Below are 13,302 nucleotides of genomic sequence, written 5' to 3' on the forward strand. Positions count from 1 at the left end.
GACCCAGATAAAGAACCCCTGAATTAAATACATTCTAAATTCCTTTCCAGATCAAATACTCTGAGGCTAAATTTATTTAAATAGCATTCTCATGCAGGGGCAGTAGGAGAGTCTGGTTTAATAGTCATTCAAGTTGATCTGACATTACAATTGGTGTAATCTGTCCATCTGTACATAGGGGCAAATTCTCAGCAAGACTGGGGATCAACTTTGGCCAAAGTTTAGTTTCAAAAACTTAGGTTTCAAGAAAGTTCTGGATTTATGCCCACAAGTCAGCTACAGGGATTCCGTGACTATCCATGTCCAAGCTTTCTTGACCATTCTCCTATCTATATTCTCAGGCATAGGAATGGTTCCCATAAACCAGAAAATCTGCTCAGAAGGTCAACCCCACCCAACCAGGTGCAAAGTTTACAAATAAAGGGATGGATACAGAGGGATAGGAAGCATCCTTAGAAAGTCAATCTGGGGGCGGCTAGGTGGCATAGTAGGGGCCGCTAGGTGGCGTAGTGGATAAAGCACCAGCCCTGGAGTCAGGAGGACCTGGGTTCAAATCCGGTCTCAGACACTTAATAATGACCTAGCTGTGTGGCCTTGGGCAAGCCACTTAACCCCATTTGCCTTGCAAAAAAAAAAAAAAAAAACTTAAAAAAAAAGTCAATCTGCCTAGAATTCTTCATTTTCCAATTCCATTTTGACCTCAATGAATTTTTTAAGGCATTAATGTTCATTTGGGAATCTAGCTTAGTACAAAATTTATTTGTTTATCTATTTTCCCAAAACCCTATTAAACTGTCATGTCCCTTATGATTATACTGTGTGAAAGAACAAAGGCTTTGTTATAATCCCTACAGAACTATTAATATCGAATGAGTCATTTAAGAATCACTCTGAAATGGCTTTTACTTTCTGTTTTAAAAAAAGAGAATTCCTTCTTAGCTCTCATGACAGGATTTCCTAATATAATTCCTGCCCTGAAGTTCCTAGCAAAGAAAAATTAGACATTTCTCACCTCAAGTAATACTTTCCTTTAGAAGAGGGTGCTTAAATTAGACAGAACCTTGGAAGATCTCAGATTTTTCTGGGAGAAAGGATGAGAAGGACATCACTGACTGATGCAAAGAACATATGGGAGCTGGGAAGGGGAGGGAGGAGTTACTCATCCATCACCTTTTTCTCTCACCAATTTAAACATGAAAACCTTGGTTTTGTACACCCTTCGAACCTAAATAACCCCCACAACACACCACAATATGCCAGAAAACATTGGGAAACAGGGCCATCAAGGAAGTTTTATGGGGTGTAGTGGGATGATCTCTGGACTGAGGAGGAGATTGCTCATTCTCACTCTAACTTTTAATAATAATAATAACTGACATTTAAATGATGCTTACATGTGCCGGGCAACCTTCTAAACACTTCCCAAATATTATCTCGTTTGATCCTCACAACATCCCTGGAAGGTTTTATTCCCCCCATTTTACATATGGGGAAACCGAGGCAGCCAGCAGTTAAGTGTCTTGCCCAGGGGTCTCACAGTCCCATGAGAGTGTAAGCTCTCTGAAGACAAGGACTATGTCATCCTTTGTCCCCCCAGTCCCAAACTTGTGCCTTGTTATAGCTATTTGCAATAATCTAAATAGATGCGGGTTAAACATTGCTGCATTAATTTGGTATTTCATATTTAGCTTGTAGCATTTCCAGAGGGACAAGATCAAGTCCTCTTGGGCCATTTTCTTAGAGTGATTGTGTGCCCACAAGTAGAAAGGTTGCAAAGCAAGGATTTCAATCCAGACTCCTGATTCCAAATCCAATGTTCTCTCTAGCATATTCTGGGAGTCTCTCCAGCCTCAATTTCCTCATTTGTAAAATTAGGGGAAGGTGGGGGGAGGGGTTGAATTAATTATCTCCTTGTTTCCTGTGCACCCTAAATTTTATGAGTTTGACATATATTGTAAGGTTCCTAAGAGCAAAGACAAGGTCTTGCCTTTTAAATTTAGATTAAATTAGTACATTTTTATTTAACCTATAGCACAGTGCTGAGGACAAAGTATCCACGTTTCTCTTCATCGATTCTGCTAAAGGTCGCTATTCTATTTACTTTGAATTCTTTTTGCCAATCGATATCAGGACACTTGCTGAGAGTAATCTTGCTGAATACACAGCCAATTCTTCTTGAAAGAGAAAGTTGCTTAATGTAGAATTAGTGAACACACATCCTCAGGGAAATGTCTAACTCAGAAAGCAGACAAATCCACCAAAGTGACTTTAATAAACTCTGTATATGGAGTCTTAGCAGAAACCCTAAAGGGAAAAGAGTCGTGTATTCCTGTACATAGGACGGAATTGGAAGGGGAGCTCTCTTGGACCAAATGGGGTCTGCCTTAACAAAGGGCCTTTTGGACTTTCCAAACTTTTAGAAGGGGGAGGGAGAGACACTGTCTTTGCCCTTCAGTCCGTCATGAAAGGACCCAAGGAAAGGGGCGAACAAAGCTTCTGACCAAGCCTGGGCCACCAGGGAAAGCCTTCATCCTAGGACTGAAAGGTCTTTCACCAAATCTAGTCAAGAATTATGAATTAAGCCTAGCCACAGCCAGGTCATGGGCTGGGAGGAGAATACAAAGAAAGGGGCCCTGTGTTTTGGGAGATCCCACTGCAATAGGGGAGACAGCATGTAAATCATGATGTAAAGACATGATATATTCTGTGAAAATGGAAGGAAAGCTGGGGAACCAGGAAAAACCTCCTGAAGAAGGTAGGATTTGGATCTCCTAGGAAGCCAGGAGGTGGAGAGGGGAAAGAAGAGAAAGAAAGGAGGTGAAGGAGAAGAAAGTAGCAAAAAAAATTATTTAAAAACAAATAAATTCCACCCCCTAAATTTGACTTTGTGGCTGCAAGCGAGTGAATTTTGCTGAGCCTCAGTTTCCTCATTTTGGAGAGCAGGGATGAAAGACCAGCAGCATTGTGGAGTAAGGCACCCAGTCCAAGGGTGGGCTCTTAGATTGAAGCCTGAAGAAGAGGGGGACCCCAGGGTCCTGATGGACTTCAGACGTGTCTTCGTCCTGATGTTCCCAAGGTCTAGCCCATGGTCAGAGCTAGGTGGTGGTACTGAATGGGACTGACTTTAATTGAACTGAATTGAGTTGAACTGTGGTGAATTAAGTTAAGAAAACTGAAAGGAATCAAAGAAGCAATAGATGGCAAAGAGATCAACAAAAAGGATAAAAAAAAACTTACATGTACAAAAATATTCATAACCACTCTTTTCATGGTAGCAAAGAATTGGAAATTGAGAGGATACCCATCAACTGAGGAATGACTGAACAAATTGGGGTATATGCATGGGATGGAACACTATCGTTCTATAAGAAATCATGAGGATTAGATTTCAGAAAAGCCTGGAAAGACTTGGGTGAAGTAAGCAGAACCAGAACAACATGGTACCACAATGATGGCAACATGGGCTGATAGTCAACCAAGGATGAATTGGATCATCTCAGCAAGACAACAATCAAAGACAAATCTAAAGGACTTGTGATGGAAAATACCATCCACATCCAGAGGAGGATCTGTGGAGCTTCTGATTTTCCATTTTTGTTTGTTTGGTTCGCTTTTGCAAGGCAATGGGGTTTATTGACTTGCCCAAGGCCACAAAGCTAGGTAATTATTAAGTATCTGAGATTAGATTTGAACTCAGGTCCTCCGGACTCCAGGATCGGTTCTCTGCACACTGTACCACCTAGTTGCCCCTATTTTCCGTTTGTAAAAGCTGTCTTATGCTGGTTTTTTTCTCTCTAATGGTTTTTCTCCTTCCGTTTGGATTTGATCCTTCTTTCACAGCACGCTTAATATGAATCTATATTCACGTGCATAATAATATATAATATACTAATCACACACGTTGAGCTTCTAATAGATTGCTTCTATGGGGAAGGGGGAAAACTGTAAAATTCAAAACTTTGCAAAACAAGGTTGGTGAAAACTATTGCTGCACGTTGTTGGAAAAGCAAATAAAAATATTTTTTAAAAACAAAGAAGCATTGAGTGAAGAGCGGAGCAGAAATAGATTGAGGGAGGCTTCCGATAAGGATGTCTGAAAGGGACTTGGAATGCTCTGAGAGGGAGTGAGCTCCCCATCGCGGAGGGGATTCTGGCAAAGGAAGGGGGTGAGGGGACAGGCGGTGCCTGCGATGCTGCAGGGATGCTGCAGAATGTCAAATGGTTCAGGCACTGGGGGGATGAAGGGGCAGGAAGGGAAGCTTGGGGGAGCGCTGGGGGCGGGGGGAGGGGAGGGGAGAGGGGGAGAGAGAGGGACAGGGGGAAAGAAAGAAAGAAAGAGAGAGAGAGAGAGAGAGAGAGAGAGAGAGAGAGAGAGAGAGAGAGAGAGAGAGAGAAAGAAAGAAAGAGAGAGAGAAGAGAGAAAGAGAGAAAGAAAGAGAGAAAGAGAGAGGAAGAGAGGAAGAGAGGGAGAGAGGGAGAGAGAGAGAAAGAGGAAGAGAGAAAGAAAGAAAGAAGGAAAGAAAGAAAGAAAGAAAGAGAGAGAGAGAAAGAGAGAGAAAGAAAGAGAGAATGAAAGAGAAAGAGAGAAAGAAAGAAAGAGAGAGGAAGAGAGGAAGAGAGAAAGAGAGAAAGAAAGAGAGAAAGAGAGAGGAAGAGAGGAAGAGAGGGAGAGAGAGAGAAAGAGAGAGAGAGAGAAAGAAAGAAAGAAGGAAAGAAAGAAAGAAAAGAGAGAGAGAAAGAGAGAAAGAAAGAGAGAAAGAGAGAAAGAGAAGAGAGAAAGAGAGAAAGAAAGAGAGAAAGAAAGAGAGAAAGAAAAGAGAGAAAGAAAGAGAGAAAGAAGAGAGAAAGAAAGAGAGAAAGAAAGAAGAAAGAAAGAAGAAAGAAAGAAAGAAAGAAAGAAAAGAAAGAAAGAAAGAAAGAAAGAAAGAAGAGAAAGAAAGGAGAGACAGAGAGGGAGGGAGGGAGGGAGGGAGGGAGGTGCTGCCCAGGAGTCCCGCCCCAGGCTCCGCCCCCGGGCCCGCCCCCGGCTCCGGCTCCTGCCCCGCCCGCGGAGGGGGACGTCGTCCCACCCCCACGGCGTGCGGGCCGTCGGCGGTCAGGGGCGGGGGAGGCAGGACTTCCTGTCCCGCGCTGGCCTCGCTTCCGGCGGGGACCGGAAGTCGCCTCGTGCCCCGAGCGAGCGCCCGCCGGAGGGGAGAGAGACGCCCTGAGGCGCGGCCCGGCCCGACCCGGAGCCGGCGCCGTCCCCCATGCGCGGCGCCGGGGCGGGCGCGGGCGGACGTGGGCCGGAAGCAGGGCGGCGGAGGCGGGCCGGGGCCCGGGGCCGGTGACGGCGGCGATGTCGGCGGGCCTGCGGGGCGCCGGGCTGCCGGGCTGGAAGCGCCACATCGCGGAGGAGCTGCGGCGGCGGGACCGGCTCCAGAGGCAGGCCTTCGAGGAGATCATCGCGCAGTGTGAGTCGGGACCGCCGCTGCGAGGGAAACTGAGGCCGGGCCCCGCGCGTGTGCGTGTATGTTGTGTGTGCGCGCGTGTGTTGTGTGTGCTTGTATGCGCGTGTGTGGCCGGGGGCATCGGGAAAAGCGGGCCGCCCCGTGAGCCTCCGACTGGGCACACCCGGGCCCCCGCGGGCCTAGCCCTGCCCTGCAGGAGCCCCGGGTGGAGGGGGATGTCGGGGCTCGGGCTGGAGAGGGAAGGCCCTCCGAAGAGCCGCAGGAGCCCTGGGGGAGGCCTTGGGGGGCTCTTTTCTCCCCCATTATCTTGGGTGGTCCTGGTGCCCCTTCCTAATCCCCAGGGTGTGGCCCCCCTCACAGGTGCCCCCGGCCTCCCCTGCTTCGGGCTTCTCTGGGGCGACTAGACTGGGCTGTGCCGAGGCCCCCCATCTCTCGGGGTTGCAAGAGGCATGGAGCCCCCCTCCAACTCCCCCTTCTTCCTCTTCTCTTAGTGCCAGACAGCACTTGACCCTTCTGCAGACTGGAGTCGCTGCCCTCGCTGGTGTTCCGTGTGCTTTTCCCTCAAAGTTCCTTTGGAAAACATTTTCGTGATTCATTTTTCTGTTTCCAGAGTGTTTGATCTTTCTTAGGCAAGGATTAGTGGCTGCTTCCTTTTTTATGTGACATTTAATTTAGCCTTCATTAGCATGGGGCGGTGGACTTGGAATGAGGAGATTCCAGAGTTCTGTCCCGCCTCCAGTGCCATCATCTGTTTGACCCGGAGTCTCTTGACCTCCTAAGACTGTTCCCTTATATTTAAAATGATGGTAAAGCTAATACTACTACAGAAGAAGAAATAGGAATGCTGTACGCTGCACGTCTTCCCAAAAGTTTTATTTAGCATCCATCCCAATCCAAGGATTTCTTGCTCAGAGGGGGAGCTGTCCAAACCAGCTGAGCCCTTGTGCCCTTGCCCCTCTCTGTCTCGCAGGCCGATTTGAGGTAGCATTCATAGGAATCTTGAAAAAGGAAAAGTTCACAGTATGTTAAAATGCAGTTTGGGTTTGACTTTCTGTTTCATCCAAGAGAATACTATCTTCCTTCTTTGAATACTCCCCTTCACTTTTTGAAAGGGGCATCCTTCAGTTCCTCCTGAATGAAAGACTGCCCTGGGAGGACTTGTACTGTCTCCACAGAAAGACCTACCGCCTCCTGTGCTTCTTGGGCCAGGAGGATGAGCTCCCAGGGGACAAAGGATGCTCTTACCCTTGGACTGTAACCCACCCAAGAAGCAGCCTCCAGGACCAGGAATTCTTCAGATTCCTTCAGAACTGCCACACCCGCGCTTCCTCTATGGCTGCCGTCTTGGTGCTTACCACCCAATGTTAGGGGCAGGGAGCATGATAGGAGGGTGGTAAGAGACTATTGGAGCCCTTCTTGCCTCTACTCTCATTCTGGAGAGGAGAGAGAGCTCAACTTCTAGTTCTGGACAGCAACTGTCAGAAATACCAAAGCAGAACATGGGACTGGCATTAACCTCAAGAGAAGTAAAGCTATGGGCTCACTAGACAGTTGGCTAGTTTGCCTGGGATGTTGAGTCCTCCTTGACTGGAAACTCCCTGGGGGTAGGGCTCCTGGAACTTAGACTAATACTAGACAGTTTTTTTGCCCATACTCCCCAACACCCCTACCAATGTGGGGAACTCAGCATGTGGTAGTTTGTCTTAGAAGTTACCTATATACAGCCATTCTGTATCAGAGGTAAAATTTGAACCCACACTTTATAGTGACTCCAAGACTAGTCCTCTGCTGATCTGCTTGGTAGATGTTTAATAAGTGGTGCTGATAGTTGCTGCTGATAGTAGCTTATATTTATTCTTTGTCATATCTCTTGCACCTCCACACTTTTAATTTACAAATATTTTTGTCTTAATTTTTATTAATAACCATATGGGATTAAAATGTAACTTTTGTATATAAAGGTTAAGAAAATTCACTCTAAATAACCTTTTTTTTCCCATTCTGACCAAGTGAATTTGCCACGTACTTAATTTAAAGTGTTATTAGACAGTTTCTGGCTTTTTTTTTTTTTACACCGTAATATCAACATTTGACAACTTCCTACATGTATGATTTATCAGACAGCTTAGGTTGTTTCTAACTTTAAATCCATTTTCTTTTTCAAGTTTCCCAGCAGCTTGGCTCATATACAGCACCCAGTCTGGAGAGCTTATTACTCATTAGGATAGGAATGATCAGCTCCTGGCCCTAAGGCTCCTCTGCCACTCTTAGCAGCCCCAGAAGGAATAATTGAGCCTCCCAGATCCCATTGTAATCCAACTGCTGAAAAGGTGCAGGACCTAGATGCCTGCTTGTCGGCAATGTTGGAGAAATATTTGTCCAGGTCCTTGCAGTCAGATGCCTCATCACCCTATCAATATACTTGGATTTGGGGCCTGACTGCTGTGTGACCCTGACCAACAGCATCACTTCACCTCCAGGAGCTTCATTTCTTAATCCTAATCTGAAGCGTGGCAGTATGTGTTTAAAGGCCCTTGGAGTTCAGTGATTCTATGCTGGACTTCTGTTCCCTCCTCCCTGGGCCAGTCCAGCTCTTTTTTCCCCCTAAGAGATGACTGTTTTTATGAAGTCAGTTGGCTTATCCTGGTAGCGGAGACTGGCTGGTGTGCTGTGGCCATGCCAAGTCTGGGTCTTCTCTTTCCTGGAACATTGGCCAGGAGACCTGGGAAGAGGCCTTCCCCCCTCAGGACAAACAAATCTCAACTTGGCCTAATTCCTTGTGGGTTTTTTGGGTCAGATCAGTGTCCCTCTATTCTTCCCTATAATCTGTTTTTAAAAATGCATCTGGTTGGTACTAGTAAAATGTATGACTCTCACCACCCTCATTTGTCAAGAGGCCATAACAAGGCCCCCTTGGTCATAGTGGACACCCTTGCTCTCAGAATTCTGGGCACAGAAACACAGCTAATGATCAGGTGCTTATGCACAAAGGGACATGGGGTAGGATGAGGAGGATCCTGAGAGAGAAGTCTCATTAGAGTAACAAGCCACAAGCAGTTTAGATCCTAGCTTCAAGAGCCTCCAATCAGGAAGACCCAAGTGCAAATCCAGCCTCAGTGTAAGCCTGGGCAAGTTACTGCATTTATGCCTCTGTCAGTTTCCTCCTTGCAGAAAGGGCACAGTGACATCCCCCACCTCCCAGGGTTATTGTGAGGATCCAGTGAGGTCATATTTGTGCTAGACTCATAGTAGGTGCCTCACTAACACCTGTCATCACACACATACACACGATGTCATCTATGAAGTTAGAGCTGAAAGGCAATGGAGAGGTGATTTTTGTGGTTTTGAATTTATATTAATTTTTCTGTCATGGTTTTCTATTATTCCTATCTGGTAACTGACAACAGGTTAAGAATAGTAAAATCAGAGGTTCTGAGCTTAAATCCTACTTCTTTTTCTCCTTTCCTTGTAATCTAAGACCATTCTCTACCCTTCCAGGCCTTCTGTCCACTAACCTGTAAAATGAGGGAGTTCCATGAGATGACTTTTTATAAAAGTTCCTTTTAGGAGCAGCTAGGTGGCACAGTGAATAGAGCACTGGCCCTGGAGTCAGGAGTACCTGAGTTCAAATCTGACCTCAGACACTCAATAATTACCTAGCTGTATGACCTTGGACAAGTCACTTAACCCCACTGCCTTGCTAAAAAAAACCCTAAAAAGTTAAAAAAAATAAAAGTTCCTTTTAGCGCTAGAACTGTAACACTATGAACTGTATTCTTGTTACTTTTTGACAGCCAGGGGGAAAAAATGAGTAACTGGTCGAACCAGCTGTTGGGTGACAGCAATATTGCTATTTAAGAGTGATCATGGGGTGGTTAGGTGGCGGCGCAGTGGATAAAGCACCGGCCCTGGAGTTAGGAGTACCTGGGTTCAAATCCGGTCTCAGACACTTAATAATTACCTAGCTGTGTGGCCTTGGGCAAGCCACTTAACCCCATTTGCCTTGCAAAAACCTTAAAAAAAAAAAAAAAAAGAGTGATCACTGTACTAGGATTAGAAAGGCCTATGTCCAAGCACTAGCTAGTTCTCCTTCCCAGCTGTGTGACTCAAGCAGATATCAGACTCTATGGGCCTTGGTTTCCTTAGCTGTAAAGTGAATGGAGTGGAGTGAAGGATCACTTAAGATCTTAAATGGGAAGTTTTCCAGTTTCCTAGTTTCTGTTTGGCATGAGGCAGTTATTCTTAGTGTCCTTGTTAGCAGAGTCTCCTGTCCAATTCTCTACACCTGTCCTCAGCCTTACAGCCTGTACTTCAACTGAAAGTCATTCACATTCTACCTACTTGGGGATTTATCAAGGATACCCTAATGCCACTATTTGCTTATTAAAGGTAATCAGTTGCCTGCCTATAGAGTTAAAAATCGAGCATGAAATGTAGTCGATGCAAGCATTGCTGAGGATGCCCCACCAGTCACTGAGTTCTGGCCTCATACCTTTGGGTTTCTTCCTCATGCTTGAATTTCTTGTTCTGACAGATAATAAGTTGCTGGAGAAATCAGATCTTCAATCAGTGTTGGCTGACAAACTACAAGCAGAAAAATATGACTTGCAAAGCAGGCACGAGATCAGGTATTCTTTAATAATTAGGCAATTCTTCTTTTGAAAATTGGTTCCTTATTCCACCAATCCAGAGATTCATTCGTTTTTATTCTAGTTAGTATCATTTCAGTAATCAGAATGTTGCTGTTTGTTATTTAAATTATATCTCAAAGGTGACTTGATTTAATTATTTTCCCTCTTGTCTCTCCCACTCTCTCTTCCCTTGGCTGATTTTTGGACCTTAGCCCAGGACATGATGGCATGTGGAATGATGCTCAGCAACAAGAAATGGCCCAGCTGAGGATGAAATATCAAGAAGAATTAACTGAATTACATAAGAAACGTGGGGAGGTGAGAACACCAATCTCTTTGTCTCATTTGTTCCTTCAAGGTGGGAGGGAGGGGAGAAATCATTACTATAGAAATAGCATGCAAGACCACACAATAATTTTTCAAGTGTGGTTTGTCTAACCACTTCTGAATAAATGTCTTTGTCCCTCAGTTAGCTCAGTCAGTGATTGACCTGAATAACCAGATGCAGCAGAAGGACCGAGAGATGCAGATGAATGAAGCAAAGTAAGTAGAAATATTCCTTTCCCAAAGATTGACAGTTGGGACCCACCTGTGGTTTACTCCCTCTTGTTTGCTGTGGTGTATTTCCAGAATTGCTGAATGTTTGCAGAAAATCAGTGAGCTGGAAACTGAGTGCCAAGAGCTTCGAAATAAGCTACAGGACCTTGAAAGGGCCAACCAGACACTAAAGGATGAATATGATGCTCTGCAGATCACCTTTACTGCCTTAGAAGAGAAACTGAGAAAGACCACCGAGGACAACCAAGAACTGGTCAGTCGTTGGATGGCCGAGAAAGCCCAAGAGGCCAATCGTCTCAATGCAGAAAATGAGAAGGATTGCCGGTGAGATATCTTAATGTTGGAGGGCTTTTCAGTCTTAACCAAGAGGAGTACAAAGGAAGATTTTACCTGGTGCTCAGCTTCTGGAAAACACCAGGAAATTCACTTCCCTTTTTGACTTGCCTATTGTATCTTCACACTATTAGAAACTTAACAGTTTTCAAAAGCCAACTGACATTTTATTATTGGTAATTTTTTTTTAAGTCAACCTTCTGGAACCTCACCAGTCAGTGGTCTCTCCAAAGGACTTGTTAGCAGGTTTATTAGCCACATTCTAGAAAACTAATGGATTCCACTGAGACTATCAGTATTTTACAAATGCAGTAGATTCTTAGAAATACCTAACAATACTCTATGCCTTTTATTCTCTAGCCCTATAATCATAAACTCTACACAATCTCAGTAGCGGAGGACCTCAAAGACCTTCTATTCTAGTCTATTCTTGAATGACAGTCCCCTTTTTTATATCTCAAATACATGGTTGTCCAGCTTCACTTGGGATGTCCAGTGATAAAAAGCCCAAGATAATTTGGGAGCAAAACTCTGTCTGACCTTTGATCCTAAATCCCCCTCTCTGTCAATTATATCTGATATTCCTACTTCTTCTTTCTGAGTACCACAAATCAGATCTCTCTTCTTTGTCATGACTCCTCAGAGACTTGAGGACAGTTTGCTCTCTACTCTTTTGTGTCCCAACCCAGATAAATGTCTTCAGGGCCTTCAGCTTCTCCTTACATGGCAATCTTCCTTGTCGTCCTCAAACTTTTTAGTACTTATTAAATGTCACAGAAACTCAATTGGGAAATGAAGCCTTAGTGGTAACATAATGCTATATTAAACAAATATAGCCTGACAAGGACCAAATGCAGCAAGACTGTCTTCTCCCTTTTAGTCATTACCTCTACTAAGGCAGCCTGGTGTGTCCACAGCTCATATTAACTGACCCACCTATCCTCTGCCTTTTTCATGGAAATTCTGGGTTTATCACGTCTCCCCCATCTTATACTCTGAGGTCCCTATTAAAGGACATCCTATTCAATTTGGCCCCAAACTAGGCTCTTGAGTTTTAGGTCCTCTGCAGATTTGATAATAGGGATGGGATTAGGGTACTTTCCTCCAAACCTTTGATTAAGATTTTCCACACAGGAACAAGGATAGATTTCTTGGAATCTCCAATATCGTTAAATTAACATCATTCCATTAATGAATAACCTTTGACTTCAATCATTCAGTAAGTTTCCAGGTTACTTCACTGCTTTGCCTTCTAACTGCTATCTCTCCATCTTGACTCTGTTGTTAACCAGGAGAGACTTTGTAAGGTGCTTGGCTGTAAATCATACCTATTATGTCTACCTGTGGCCTTCTGCTAACTTCAGAATCTGGTGTTATCCGAAGCCCTTTGTAAATGCTTCCAAACCAACTTTTTTTTATTTTTTAGGTTTTTGGGGGGGGCAAGGCAAATAGGGTTAAGTGGCTTGCCCAAGGCCACACAGCTAGGTGAGTATTAAGTGTCTGAGGCCAGATTTAAACTCAGGTACTCCTGACTCCAGGGCTGGCACTCTATTCACTGCGCTACCTGGCCACTCCTCCAAACCAATTTTTTAATGGAATTTTTCTTGAAATAAAAGTTGCCAGGGTTACTGTAGACTTGATTTGCTTTTCTCTATTCCTGCAGGACCTCCAGTTTTCCACACAGTCTTTCATAGGCAACATACTTAGAGCTCAATAGTCACATCTGCCAGTTCCTTCTTATCTCCCTCTTGTCTGGAGCAGAAAAGGACCTTAGCCTGGGCTCAGATTTTGTCTGTGTCTAAAAACCTGAATTCTTTGATGGCAGCTAGATGATTTAGTACAGTCTCCTAACTCAACTTGAGTTTCAGCCCTCTCCCAGCTAGTTTTGTTTCCTTCTAATCCCTATGAAAAAATCATTTTTCTTGTCCAAACCACAGAAGTATCATCAGAGTTGAGTAGTTCTGCCTTCCATTTTAGCAAATTCTGTGCCAGACACTGGGGACACAAAACAAAAACAAAACTCTGAAATGATGGAATGTATTCCATGTTTTTTCTATAGGAAAGGGAACTCAGAATGAATGACTGCTTGTTCAGAGACTCAGAACCAGATGGACTACAAAGGAAAGCAGCCTAGGAAGAATAATCAATCTGCAGTTATGTGGCTAGGCAGGAGTCAGATTGTGGAGAGTCACTATCCATCCACCCCAAGCAGCAGGGACTGGGACTGGCTCTTTTTTGATCTTCCTCTTGGTCTCGGCATCACTTTTTTTTTTTTTTTTTTTTTTTAAGGTTTTTGCAAGGCAAATGGGGTTAAGAGGCTTGCCCAAGGC

At 44.5% G+C, this 13,302-nt stretch overlaps 1 protein-coding gene across 5 annotated transcripts in view; it reads left to right on the forward strand.

Moving 5' to 3' along the window:
• Nucleotides 1–5,195: 5,195 nt before the first annotated feature.
• ATG16L1 (autophagy related 16 like 1) overlaps nt 5,196–13,302 on the forward strand; it is a 32,918-nt gene continuing 24,811 nt past the window's right edge. For 3 of the 5 annotated variants that reach the window (XM_074189708.1, XM_074189709.1, XM_074189706.1), the window contains exons 1-5: nt 5,197–5,453; nt 9,985–10,078; nt 10,294–10,399; nt 10,551–10,624; nt 10,712–10,963. In XM_074189708.1, coding sequence (XP_074045809.1) covers nt 5,339–5,453; nt 9,985–10,078; nt 10,294–10,399; nt 10,551–10,624; nt 10,712–10,963 — 641 coding nt within the window. In that variant the 5' untranslated portion in view covers nt 5,197–5,338. Of the gene's footprint in view, nt 5,454–9,984; nt 10,079–10,293; nt 10,400–10,550; nt 10,625–10,711; nt 10,964–13,302 lie in introns of all 5 variants that reach the window. The other 2 variants (XM_074189705.1, XM_074189707.1) reach the window with 1 other exon arrangement.

The sequence above is a fragment of the Macrotis lagotis genome, chromosome 5 (genome assembly GCF_037893015.1).
Source record: "Macrotis lagotis isolate mMagLag1 chromosome 5, bilby.v1.9.chrom.fasta, whole genome shotgun sequence".
Taxonomy (NCBI): Eukaryota; Metazoa; Chordata; class Mammalia; order Peramelemorphia; family Peramelidae; genus Macrotis; species Macrotis lagotis.